At 45.8% G+C, this 13,820-nt stretch overlaps 1 protein-coding gene across 3 annotated transcripts in view; it reads left to right on the plus strand.

Annotated features, from left to right (window-relative positions):
• The window catches only part of CFAP47 (cilia and flagella associated protein 47), a 503,999-nt gene that overhangs the window by 74,602 nt on the left and 415,577 nt on the right, over positions 1–13,820 (plus strand). For all 3 annotated transcript variants that reach the window (XM_053311021.1, XM_053311022.1, XM_053311023.1), the window contains exon 22: positions 12,969–13,140. In XM_053311021.1, the coding sequence (XP_053166996.1) occupies positions 12,969–13,140 (172 nt within the window). The remainder of the gene's footprint in view (positions 1–12,968; positions 13,141–13,820) is intronic.

The following is a 13,820-nucleotide window of genomic DNA, read 5'->3' on the forward strand; positions in this document are numbered from 1 at the left end:
TCTTCCTCCCTGTAGACAGTAAAACATTTTCTAAAACTGTTTAAATTTCCTTGAATTGTAGGCATAATAAAAAAGATCAGTTGTGTTTTTAGTAATCACTGTTGTGTGATATGCAACGGTATATACTTGTGTTTTGTGCGGTATAGAAATTATTAAATAAACAAACAAATAAATAAATAACTGCATAACACAATGAGTTTGTGTGTGTGTGTATGTATGTATATATATGCTCACATTTGTGTATTTTCTGGAGAATGTGGATTGATCAAGAGGCTTCTGAAAGCACTTGCTTGTGCATTATGTCACTGTGAACTCCAAACGGATTAGTGCATGGGTGAGGAGCAATCTGCAGAAATTCAAAATTTTACTGAAGCTGAAAAAGAGGAATCTCATGGTTCTACATTTTAAGCCCACGTGGTTTAACCAAAAGGAAAGACCATTTGCAAAGCAAGTGCCTTGCCTCCAATTGAGGGCCCATCAGGAGCAGGGACCCCCAGGTGATACCATTGCAGGTGTTTCAGCATCCTAGATGTCCTGACACACTTAGGGTCCTTTCTGCTGCTGACCTGTGCCATACAGTGAGTGCAGACAGCATGGGTTAGCTCTTCTCACCCGGGCAGAGCTCAAAGTGGTCCCACACCATCTGGACAATCCCACACCATCTCACATGGGGCCGGACCACCATCAGAGCAAGTCTGGCCTGGTTTTGGTGGTGGTGATAAACTGGGGCTGCTGGTTCTTTCTGGGGACCACCACCACCACCATCCTTTGTCTGGGACTGAGAAGGTCCAGGAAGTAGAATGAATTCCACTTGTTTCTCCTCAGGCTTAGACTAGGAGGTTGAAATGCCAGGTGTGACTGGGGAGGATGGTGGGACTGATCTGGCAGGGCTAGCAGCCAACACAATCAGCTCTTTCTCTGCTACCATGGGAGGAGCTTCTTCCCTGACAAAGGAGAACCTCCCCTCTAATACAAGCTCGGCCTCCACTTGTGGCTATGCTACAAGACCACCCTCCTGAAAGGTGAGTCTGTGCACAGCCACAGCAGTGGGGAAGACTCGGTGGGGAGTAAGTCCCTCTTGCTGTTTTCCACCATGACCAGCATCACCCCTTCCTCTGACTCCCCTCAGCTCCTGGCTCTGCCTTGCACACTCCTGGACATGTTGGGGTTTCTTAAATAGGGGTGGGGAGAAAAAGCTCCTTTAAGGCAGGTATTTAAAAAGGGGGTGTGGGGTCAGGGGTGGTCTGTTTACTCTGTATATGCCACACAAAGTGCTATCTATAGCACTGTAGTGCACACATAGAAGCTAGAAAAATTAAATCTCAAAGAAGCAGGCTTTATGGAGGGGAGGAGGTTGGAGGGGAGTGAGCAACAATGGGGTAAGTTGAAAAGAAGAGAAAGGGGATTACTGTGTCCACTCCTAATGCACTTCTCGTAACCCACACCTCCTGTCCTACAGACCTAGTACCTAATCCCTTCTGCTAACTAGGCTCTATTTAAAGAACTCTAACCTGGCCATGTTTTGTGTGTGTGTGTGTGTGGGGGGGGGTTACCTTCTGGTATCTTCTGTTGAAGTCTAGCCGGGTGCTACTTTCCAAGGCACTCAGACTGAGCAGACGCCTGGACTCACTACTGGGAGTAGGGCAGTTGGGGCCCAGGGGGTCCCCCACTCCCCACAAAATTCTGCACGAATTGCGTCAGTAAGTTTGCATCCAGAGGAGTTCAGAGTTGTGAGGGGATTGACTCAGGTTCCCTCATATCTGGATTTTTTAATCATCACACTGTGATGCTTTTAACAACTTTTTTGCAGATAAAATTTCTTGCATGCAAGTCAATTTGGACTCCATAGCCTTGGTGCGGTCAATTGTAGAGGTGTTCAGTAACTCCTCTGATTCAGTTAGAATGGATCAGTTTCAATTTTTGACTCCGGAGGTTGTGGACAAGCTCCTTGGAGGTGTTCAGCCTACCACTTGTCCTTTGGACCCATGCCCAACGTGGCTTATAACATCTAGTGGGGTGGTTGCTAGAAATGGCCTAACTGACATAATAAATGCCTCACTGAGGGTGGGCAGGATGTCTCCATATTTGAAGGAGGGAATTGTGAAACCTTTCGTTAAGAAGCCTGATCTAGGGCCCTCGGTGATGGATAATTATAGGCTAGTCTCCAACCTCCCTTGATGGTGGGCAAAGTAATTGAGAGGGTGGTGGCTGATTAACTACAGGCAGTTTGGGAAGATACTGATTATCTAGATTCATTTCAAACTTGCTTTAGAGCTGGCTATGGTGTGGAGACAGCCTTGGTCAGCCTGATGATGATCTCTACCAAGGAATGGACAGAGGGAGTGTGACTCTGTTGGTTCTTTGGGACCTTTCTGTGGCTTTCAATACTATTGACTATAGTATCCTTCTGGATCATCCGGGGGATTTGGGAATAGGTGGCACTACTTTGCAGTGGTTCAGTTCCTATCTCTCTGGTAGATTCCAGATGGTGTTGCTCGGAGATAATTGCTCTCTGAAATGAGAGCCATTGTATGGTGTCCCTCAGGGTTCCATCCTATCTCCGATGCTTTTTAACATCTACATGAAACTGTTGGGTAAGATCATCAGGAGATTTGGAGCAGGGTGTTATCAATATGCTGATGACATCCAAATCTATTTCTTGGGACGTCCTTCAGTGATGTCAGGGCAGGAGCACTCTTGGCACATCCCCATCCCTCTTCGCATGTTTGAGTCATGTTCATGTGTATCAATCATGAAAAATACTATTGGCTGAGAGGTACTTTGGTGAAGGCAGCCAGTGAATAAGGACTTCCTCTTGATGGAAGCAGTAAATTCTAAAAGGTGGGAGGAGCAAGATGTTGATTTGCTTGCCTTCCTCCCTAGTCATAGGTCGGGTTACTGCCAGACCATGATAAACAAATTGCAGTATAAACCAGGAGTAAACATGGTTTTTCGGTGTGGTCATATGTTGATGAGTGATGGATTTCGCACCTGTGTGGAAGCTCATTTGGGAACTTTCCAAAACTCTTTTCACTGCTTTTTGACTGGAGCCCTGCCCCCTCTATGGTACCACAACCATCTTCACTCATTTCTTTGTTGTCTGCCAATAAATGAACAGCTCTTTGGTGTGGTGCCTTGCACTGCTCTAAAAAATAAAAATAAAAAACCCAAAACCAACCAACCAAACAAACCAACCCCAAGCCCTGCTATACCTTTTTTACTTTCTCCTCCCTACTTCTTTTATTCTTCGCTTTGTAGATATTATTTCTATATTTCAGTTTTGCATCCCCCCCCCAGATTCCCTCCCTTCCCCTCTCCCTCTCTTGAGGGGGACAAGCAATAAAAAAGAAAAGAAAAAAAGACTCAGAAAGAAAAAGAGGATTCTGGTTTTGTCCTTTAATGAGGTTTTATTTTGTATAAATAAACTGGCAATGTTACTTTCAGACAGTCTGCTGTTTGCTGGACTAAGCTTCTGTCTACTGACGGCTGTTCGTACTGCCTTGTGTGCCTCAGAGAATTCCACAGGGTTGTCTCTTGCCCACATTGGCTTAGTTTCACAAGGCAGGATTAAAAAAAAAACAGGCTCCTCTGACTCTGATCTCTCTTGTGGGAAAAGGCCTTGGTGGAAACTTCTCCGATGTTGAACCCTTCAGAACTGAGTGTTCCTGTGTTAGATCCTTCCAAGATGGGGATGCCTGAGCCTGTTCCTCAGCCTAAAGGACTTTCAGGTCTGGCTGTCAATCCCATGACTCAACTGATACTGACCCCATCGACTTCAGGGACCCCAGTTACTCCTGTACCTTGAGCTTAATGCAAAAGCCTCTGCTGAAGCCTTAACTGACTACGATCCCGTCCAAGAACAAGCAAGTTGCTGCTTCATAAGCACCTAAGAAGAAAAAGAAGCCCATTGATTCTGGCACTTTGAAACTGCCACAGTTATCGGTCAACACACTACGCCAGTACAAGGTTCCAAAAAAGAATCCTATGGACCAGCCATTACCTTCTGACAGTAAGTCTAGTGCATAATGGCCAGTGTATCCCACACTGGCCACCTTTCACCCTCTTTTACCGCAAGATGAAATTGTGGCTTTCCTGGAAGGGTCCACCTCCCTGACTTGTCTGGCTTCCCCAGGCTTGTTGGCTCCGAGTGTGACATTGGGTCGAGTGGTTTGTAGCACCATACACCCACAGGTGGGGACTTCAGAATCAGAGGCTAACATTGAGGATGTGATGGACTACACTCCTGATGATACTCAGCGGGCTGCTTCCCTTGCTCTAAACTATACTTCCCGCCCTTATAGCAGGAGCCAGCTTAGACATCACTCTCTGTATGCCAGTGCATGGGAGGACAAGTACACCATCTATTCAAGGTCCCCATCACCACACTATAAATATGTGCCTGTTCGGGACTGTGACGCACATTCTCTGCCATGTTACATTTAAAGGCTTGCTCATCCTGGGAGTACTATAGATGGCCCCGTTCCTGTTCTTGAACTTGTGCTCAAAACCAAAGCATCTCATTATCCCGAAGTCAAAGCTGAAGAAGAAGATGCTACAGGAGCCACTCACATTCCTTACTATGTGGGGATAGGTCCTGTGCTCCTGCATTGCCTCAAACAACACTGGCACTTAGACTCTGGCATCTGCTCAAGCAACAGCAGCGCATGTTTCCATTTATAATGACTTCTACTGCCCAGGCTCCTTCTGTGTTTCCAGGACCTACCTCTTCATTGCCTGAACCAATGGACCATTCCTCTGCCCTTCCTCAGGATCATTCTGTGGATTCAAAAAAAAATTATATATGCAACCCTTTGAGGTTGACCGCCACTCACTTTCTGAGGTGGAAATGGAGGACTCTGAGATTAGTACCCACTTCTCTCCCATAGATGGTATCCCAGAGCTGAAACCAGAGTCACCATCTGAGGACACATGCACACAGTTGGAATATGTCCTATGCATGGTGACTTCCTTGGGACTCCAGGTAAAGTGGCAGGCTCAACCAACAGAAGACTGTTTTTTGTTTGATTCACATGGATGCAAACTCTCCAGTAGCTCTTCCAGTGTTTAAACCTCTGCTGGATATTACATGGTCCTGCTGGGAAAAGCCATCTTCCACTCGCTGACGTCCAATCATTTGGAATCTTTCTGCCGGGTTCAATTAGAGTGTTGCTCCTTCTTGCAGAAGCATTCGACGTCTAACTCAATGATTGTAGAAGGCTCACGATTCTGTTCCAAACACATGTCCATGTCAACTCCAGTTGACAGGGAAGGACATAAATTGAACTCAATTGGTTGAAGGTTGTATTCCACCTCAGCACTAAAATTGAAAATGGCTAATTATCAGGCCTGTATGGGATGCTATAACCATTTCCTCTGGGAGAAGCTGAGTCCCTATCTCAACTTCCTTCTACAGGAGCAGAAAGACCTCGCTTATATTATTAGGAAGGAAGCCTTCCATTTACCAAAGCAGCAGCCACATTCTTCCCGTCATCAGGCTGACTGTGCAGCATGCACTATGGTGACTCACGTTGCCCTAGCCAACGTGCTTGGCTCCAGTCTTCCCCGTTGATGGGGAAGCCCTCTTCAGAACCAAAACTGCTGAGTGCGTCCATAAATTAAGATAAATACTGCATGCTCCCTGAGTCTGACTTGCACCCAGTCCAAACATCCAGACAATATAAGTGGAACAAACTGTCTTCATATAGGTTTTCCTTGTAGTCCCAGGGATCAGACCATTCCTTTCTCTCAAAGACCACCACAGAACAACAAGCCCACTTAATTCACCAACCAGAAGCCTTTTCAGTCCAAGAATAAGCCATCAACCTACCTTAAATGTGCATGACAACTTCTCCTTTTGAATTGGTGCTTGATTGAGGCTTTGCTTACCAACCTGGGAAGCCATCATATCAGACGCATGGGTGCTCATGATTATTTGGTGAAATATGCAATAGGATTCATGACACGACCCCCCACATCCCTACTTTGTACCATCCGACCTGTGGCCGCGCTGCTGGAGGAAGTAAATAACCTTTTGAAGAAAGATGCTATAGAACCTGTATACCCCTGCTCTCAGGGCGGTTTCTTCTCCCAGTACTTCGCAGTCCCAAAGTCAGAGGGAGGTCTTTGCTCAATGCTCAATCTCAGGACCCTCAACAAATTCATCAGATACAGATGATTCAGGATGCTCACTGTCAAGGATATCACTCACTGTCAAGGACATCACACTTCTGTCAATAGGTTTGCTGTCTATAGACCTAAACCATGTTTATTATTATGTGACTATTTGCCTGCAATACTGAAAGTACATGCCTTTTTGCTTCGGTCCCCAGCAGTACCAATTCAAGGCTCTCCCTTTCGGTCCCTTCTCCACCCAGCGGGTGTTTACAAAGTGCCTGGCAGTGGTTGTTGCCTTCCTTTACAAATGTAACGTCCAGGTTTTCCCTCACTGGATGACTGGCTCCTAATGGCTGAAACACTGGAGACCCTTGCCAACAATATCCACATAATTCTTTGCCTTCTCGAGGACCTCAGCTTTCAAATCAGTATAAAGAGATCAAATCTGATTTCCTCCAGGGTGATTCATTTCATTGGCATCGTGTTTGACTCCATTGCAAACCAAATATACTTGCAGTGAGAGTGAATCTAAAATCTCTATTCTCTGGCACGTAATGTGCTAGTTCGACCAAATCATTCTTCCAGGACTTTCCAGAGACTTTTAGGCTTCATGGCCTTGACTATGGCAGTCCTACCCCACACATAACTGTGAATGCAGGTGATACAGCACTGGTTCCTAGACCTTTTCGGTCCACACCAGGAATCACAATTGAAATGCGTGCTAATGCCTGTTGTTGGTTCTCCCCTTCAGTGGTGGACGTGGTGACACAACCTAGAACATGGCACATAGTTCATCATCTCCTCCCCGCCCCGCCCCTGCAGAAGATGTCAATGACAGATGCATGAGAATCAGGCTGGGGAACCAATTAATCCAAATTTCAGCTCAGTGGGCACCCTCCAAAGCCCGACATTACATAAATTATCCCAAACTATTGGCAGTCTTCAAGGCTCTCAAGGATTTTCATTTGAGGTTGCTATGTTCAAATACAGATAGACAACGCTACTACAAAATCCTACCAGAATGTGCAAGGCTGGACAGGTTTCTGATCTCTTCTAGCTCTTACTATGACTGATTTGGCCTAGGTGATATTGCACCACAAAGAATTCTCCACAATCCAAATCCATGGTTAGAGGAATTCAGTTTCATGGGATAACCCTTAGTTCTAGTGTTGTGAGAGCAGGAGAAGAATTTCTCCCTGTCCACTCCCTCTACACCATGCATAATTGTATACACCTCGATCATGTCTCCCTGTAGTTGCCTCTTTGCCATGCAGTATCCTTGCCTCCTAAGGAAGATGGTTGTTCTCCTTTATACTTCTAGCCATATGCTTCTCAGATGCTTTTTGCTTCCCTTATTGTCTCTTTGCATTTCCATTGCCAGAGTGTGTTCCTTTCTATTCTCTTTGTTTGGACTTCCATTTTCTGAAATAAGTCGTCTTCCCTTTTTATAGCTTCCCTGACTCTACTTGTTAGCCATGCTGGCATCCTCCTGAACTTGGTGATACCTTTCCTCTGTCTTGGTGCACATTCCAACTGAGCTTCTATTATTGTGGTTTTGAATAAGTTCCATGCCTTCTGGAGTGATTTTGACTTTCCCTTTCAGCTTCCTTTTTACCAGTCTCCTCATTTTTGAGAAATTTCCTCTTCTGAAGTCAAATACATCTGTATTGGACTACGTTGGCAATTCTTCAATTGCATATAAGCTGAACTGGATCACACAATAGTCTATATTCCTCAATGATTGTACACATCTCATTCTGACATCTTGCACAAGGTCCTGGGCACAACTCAGAATTTAGTCCAAACTTGCCTTCTTTTTGGTTGCTTCCTTGACCAACTGTTTTTAGTTAGCATGTCTAGAGATTTGGCCTCTCTGTCAATACCCACACATGAATTTTCCCAGTCTATGTGTGTTTAATTGAAGTCACCCATTATTACAGCTCCATCTCTCTTTGACACCTCTGTGATTTGCTTCTCGAACTCCATGTCACTCTCAGCACTTTTATCTGGAGGACAATAGTATGTCCCTAGTAACACATTTTGTCCGGCTACACGTCCCTGTCCCCTTTACCAAGCCTGGCTAGGTTTATTGGGTCCGGCCTCGGAGCAGGAACGAGGAGGGGACTGAGCATCACCCTATGCCTACTCTGTCCCAGGCTGATTGCTCCTTGTGTTTGCCCCTCTCTGGGGGCTCCTGACGCTCTGCACCAGCCAGCCTCTCATCCCCAGCTGGCTCCTTATATGCCCCCTCACAGGCTATGCATTGCTCGCTCCCAATTAAGGGGCCAATGCCCCTCTTTACTCCCTGTAATTGTCTACGCTTTACAGCTGTTGCCAATGCCTCTCCCCCTTCTCCCTCCTGCTGCTCAGACCTCCTCCCTTCAGGAGGCATGCTGCTGATGTTATCCTCGCATGCCTCCCCTTCGATCTTTTCAGGATTCTGCTGCTTCTCCACTGGAGCTGAGTCCCTGCCTTATGGCAGTCTTTCTTCCACTTCTCCCCAGCCATCACCTGTCTCTGCTGCCTTGGGCCCCCTCACTACTCTGTCCTCAGAGGTAAGGACTAGTCATGTGCACGGACCAGTTCGGAGGCCATTCTAAAGGCCTCCAGACCGGTCCGGGCACGGGGTGGTTTTGGTTCGGGTGGGGGGGTTCCAATAAAAACAGGGGGGCTCTACTCACCCCTTCCAGTAAAAAAACGTATTTCTTGTACTAATTGGGCGGCAGGGTGCCGCCCGCTTCAATCTCCTTGCGCGGGCTCCTCGTATCCATCGGGGCGGCAGGATCGCTCCAGTCCCTGCCGCCCCCTTCAAGTTAAGTCCCCCTCGGCTGGCGGCCGCCCCCTGAAGTTCCCCAGAGGTCCCCCGCCACCCCCTTCTTTCCAAAACTACCCCCATTACCAGAGGACGGCAGGAGAACTCCCTGCCGTCCCCTTCCCCCTTGCCGGCTGGGCTGCAAATGGCTTCCTAGAAGCCATTTGCAGCCCAGCCGGCAAGGCGAGCGGACGGCAGGGAGTTCTCCCGCCGCCCGCTCGCTAAAGTAAGCGCTTACTTTAGCGAGCGGGCGGCGGGAGAACTCCCTGCCGTCCGCTCGCCTTGCCGGCTGGGCTGCAAATGGCTTCTAGGAAGTAAGCGCTTACTTTAGCGAGCGGGCGGCGGGAGAACTCCCTGCCGTCCGCTCGCCTTGCCGGCTGGGCTGCAAATGGCTTCTAGGAAGCCTTTCGCGCACGCGCGCGAAAGGCTTCCTAGAAGCCATTTGCAGCCCAGCCGGCAAGGGGGAAGGGGACGGCAGGGAGTTCTCCTGCCGTCCTCTGGTAATGGGGGTAGTTTTGGAAAGAAGGGGGTGGCGGGGGACCTCTGGGGAACTTCAGGGGGCGGCCGCCAGCCGAGGGGGACTTAACTTGAAGGGGGCGGCAGGGACTGGAGCGATCCTGCCGCCCCGATGGATACGAGGAGCCCGCGCAAGGAGATTGAAGCGGGCGGCACCCTGCCGCCCAATTAGTACAAGAAATACGTTTTTTTACTGGAAGGGGTGAGTAGAGCCCCCCTGTTTTTATTGGAACCCCCCACCCCAGTGCCGGACCAGTTCCGTGCACACCCCTAGTAAGGACAGCCAGCCTCGCCAGACACATTTCCTTTTAGTCCTCTTACTGTCACGCATAATGATTCTGTGGAGGACTCTGGTGCTCTTAGGTTTTCTAGCTTGTTGGATTCTATTCCTTCTTTAATATACAGTGCTACTCCACCCCCAAGTCTCCCCTTTCTGTCTTTTCTGTAGAGTTCATATTTAGGAACAACAGTGTTCCACTGGTTCTCACCATTCCACCAGGTTTCTGTTATGATCACAATATCTATGTTTTCATTAGCAACTAAGCATTCTAGCTTGCCCATCTTGACTCGGAGGCTTCTATTTACAGCACACATCATCCTAGTGGAAGGGTAAGCACCTCTTTATCATCTACAGCCATGACACAATGGGAGTCTGCTCAGATGTTGTCCCAATGGGTAGTGAACACGATAACCCTAGTTTATTGGTTAGCGGGAAAACACATTCAGCAACTTGTGCATGCTTATTCCACAAGGGCAGTATTGATCTCAACAGTCTTTGACAGGAACCTGCCTTTTCCCATTATCTGCCAAGCGGCCATGTGTGCCCATCCTACCTCGTTCATCCAACACTGTGAGTTGGCCATTAGGGCTCACCAGGGTGCTGTGTTTGGCTGAAGTATACTTCTAGCTATTTTACAGTGATTGCCTTCCTGCCACCAGGTGAGTGCAGCTCAACTTGTGATGCACCCATCAGTGTGATTGACAGAGACCATGCTGAAGAACATCAGATTGCTTACCTGTAACTGAGGTTCTTCTAGTCATCTGTTGATTTACACACCCACCCATCCTCCCCAATACAGTCTCTTTCAGACACTTGAACTGAGGAAATATGGCCGCGATACCAGAGGGAGTGGAGCTCCCAACAAAAAGCAGGGGAAAGAGCTTTGAGAGGTTCCTGAATGAGCTTCCATGCAGGTGCAAAACCCACCAGTGTGAAGCTACAGATGACCACTAGAAGAACCTCAGTTATAGGTAAGCAACCTGGTGTCCTGAGAGAATATATCTGAGATGAGCAAAGGCCAAGTCAGGAGAACATTATCTCCCCTCCAGATCAAACAGCAACACAGGCCGGAGGAAGGCAAAGAAGGGCCCTGGACCTCAAAGAAGGGCCCTAGATCTGTCTTCCTGTATTAAAGATTAAGGCATGCCCTCCGATGGCAGAAATACATCTGGAATTTGAGAGTTATATGCAACTCTGTAGTATAAAGGACTATAATTGTAATTATTGGATACTTTTCATTTTCTTATATAACATACCTTCATATTATATAGTCAGCATTTTGAGAGAGCAATAAACAGGAATTGATAATTTTATTTATTTATTTATTTATTTATTTTTTACATTTATATCCTGCTCTTTCCTCCAAGGAGCCCAGAGCGGTGTACTACATACTTGAGTTTCTCCTCACAACAACCCTGTGAAGTAGGTTAGGCTGAGAGAGAAGTGACTGGCCCAGAGTCACCCAGCCAGTATCATGGCTGAATGGGGATTTGAACTCGGGTTTCCCCGGTCCTCGTCTAGCACTCTAACCACTATACCACACTGGTTTATAAAACCATGTCTGAGAAAGCATGCCATGTATTATTATAAGAAGGGAAATATTTCAAAAGCAGTTCCTAAATTTGTCCAAAATTTCCATTTTCCCCATTTTTGGCCTTCAGGGGAAAAAATGGGGAATCCCACCTACTCCTTCCTATTTCTTGCCATGGCCATTTAAAATCCCCTTCAAGATTGGTTGCCAGAATGCTTTTAGCAATTGAGGAAAGGAAGGGTACAAATGTATTTAATAAGTAGTTCTTCTAATAGATTTAGCTTCATTCTCAGTTCTAGAATTATGTAGTATACTAATAAAATGGGCTTGCAGTTTGCAAGCATTCTCTGGTGACAGCAGTTCTGCGGGGGCATGAGGGTGGGTGGGGACACGTTTAAAAACGGCGAATTTAATTGCTGCTGGCACCTGGCATCCTGAGGGAAGCCTGGTAGGCCTATGAAGTGTCCTGTGGGGAGGCCGTCCTGCCCTGTCACTCAGCTGGCCTCCGCACATGTGTGTGGCCATTGGAGTGGTCAGCACGGCAGTCAAGAGCCATGCTGACCACTCAAATAGCTGCTGCATCTCCTTGTGACTAGTTGGTTTGTAGCTCTATGAGGTATCATTCCCATGCTTTCCAATGGTAGAGCTTTCTTGCATTTTCCAGGATGTTAATGATTTCTTTTTCTTGTAGTTTTCCTTTTTTGTGGGGGGGCGGGATAGCCTGTGCAAGAACTAGAAGTTATCTGTGAAAACAGCATGTTTCTATATTTCATAGTTTGGTCTGGAAGTTCCATGTCAGTCAGTAAGGCCCGAACTACTTTATTTTTATATTTTTATATAAAAATTCCATACACACTGTTTGTCTGTCACTCTCTCTCACTCTCTCTCACTCACTCACTCACGCTCACACCTTTTACCTTTTTTGCCATGCAAAAGTGGCACACTCCCTTTGACTTCATTATTGCTGTGTGGAGCACACCTATCCTTTCCCACATCCCAGAGTTGAAGATGCCTTTTATTTTAAAGCTGCAGAGACTTGGATTACATTGAAAAGTAAAGTAGGGATGAGTAGTGAGGCATGTTTGCTGATAAATGAGTTCTTTATAACTGCTGAAAGGAGAATATGTTATTCCTTTATCTTACATCTGTTTCTTTGCTGCTTGGAGGAAGCTGTAAGCAATATGCTAGTTGTGCATGATAGAGTTGTAATCCAATACCTTGCTGCTGTTCATTATATGTCCAGTCTCTTACCTTTTAGAGTAAGAGTATTTATAAGTAAATAGTCTAATTAGGTATTCCAAGCTGCCAGCTATATTATTTGTAACCAAGGCACCAGAATGAGATTTAGACAAGAAATTGTTTTGCTCTCTAAACATTTCATCTTTGAAGATTTACACATCTGTTAAGTAAGATAGCTGATAACTGCAGTTGTTAGTGGCATGTACTATTATCCAAGGAAGTAGTCAGAAATATTATGTCAACTCTAAACAATGAACTGAGAAACATTATTCAGTGAGCAGTGTGAAATATCTCATTAGAACAGTTTAGAGACTTGAACTAGCTTTCATTTATGTTTTGGGTATGTGAAGTGACTCCTATCCAAATGTAAAACCTTTGTTGGCTTCAGACATTTAAGTAAAATTGTTTATAAATGGTTTTATCCTTTTTTACCTTGTAGTTACTGAGTAGGTGACATCTTTACATTTGCCCTCTAGGTGGCAGCATACAACTTCAATTTACCGATAAATGTTAATGTCAGTGAGAATCCAGCTTCACCAAGCACCACTGTAGGAAGTTCAAGTCCTCCTGGTTCAGCAAAGCATATAATTGTACCACGGCCTCAGATGTTGACTATACCTACTCGAGTATGCAAAGTTCAGGCAACTGGTATGTAAACCTTAGAAGCAAACATAGATGGGCTTTTTCTTGATACACCTGACAGAATTAATGGAGTGGCACTGACTTGTTTTAGCAGTTTTTTTAAATCAAATGATAACTTTGTGTCTGTTCATTCTGTTTTAAGTGCCAACATTACATCCAAAGGAGTTCTGTTGAGCTTCTCCCCATGCATAAATGAAGGGGCGGGGGACACACACAGGACAACAGTAGCTATTTTTATGATGGGTGGGCGGGGGCTGGAAGCATCTTTTCTGCAGTTTTCCGGTCACAAATGTAGTCATTATTATTTCTGTGTGCTTCGACTTTACATTGCTCATGGTGAGTAGACCTTTTGCATGGGCAATTATTTATGGGGGTTAATCAGCTGTGATACTATCTGCACTGGCTCATCTTTTAAATATTTCAGTAATGGTGAAGTGAGACTTATTTCGTTGCAACGTTGAGTTACATTTTGGACATTCTAGTATTTTTAAATAGGAAGAATCTCTTTTGTCAGTTCCAATACATGAAAAGAATAAGACTAGTATTAAAAATTAATGCTGGACAACTAGCATTATCAACAAGAACAACATAAACCTCAATTTTCTTCTTCTTGTACAATGAACCCAGAAATGTCTCTCACTTGTGGAGTAGTGCTGGGGAAGAAAGGCTTTATCATATGACTTATC

This window comes from Hemicordylus capensis, chromosome 3 (genome assembly GCF_027244095.1).
Source record: "Hemicordylus capensis ecotype Gifberg chromosome 3, rHemCap1.1.pri, whole genome shotgun sequence".
NCBI lineage: Eukaryota > Metazoa > Chordata > Lepidosauria > Squamata > Cordylidae > Hemicordylus > Hemicordylus capensis.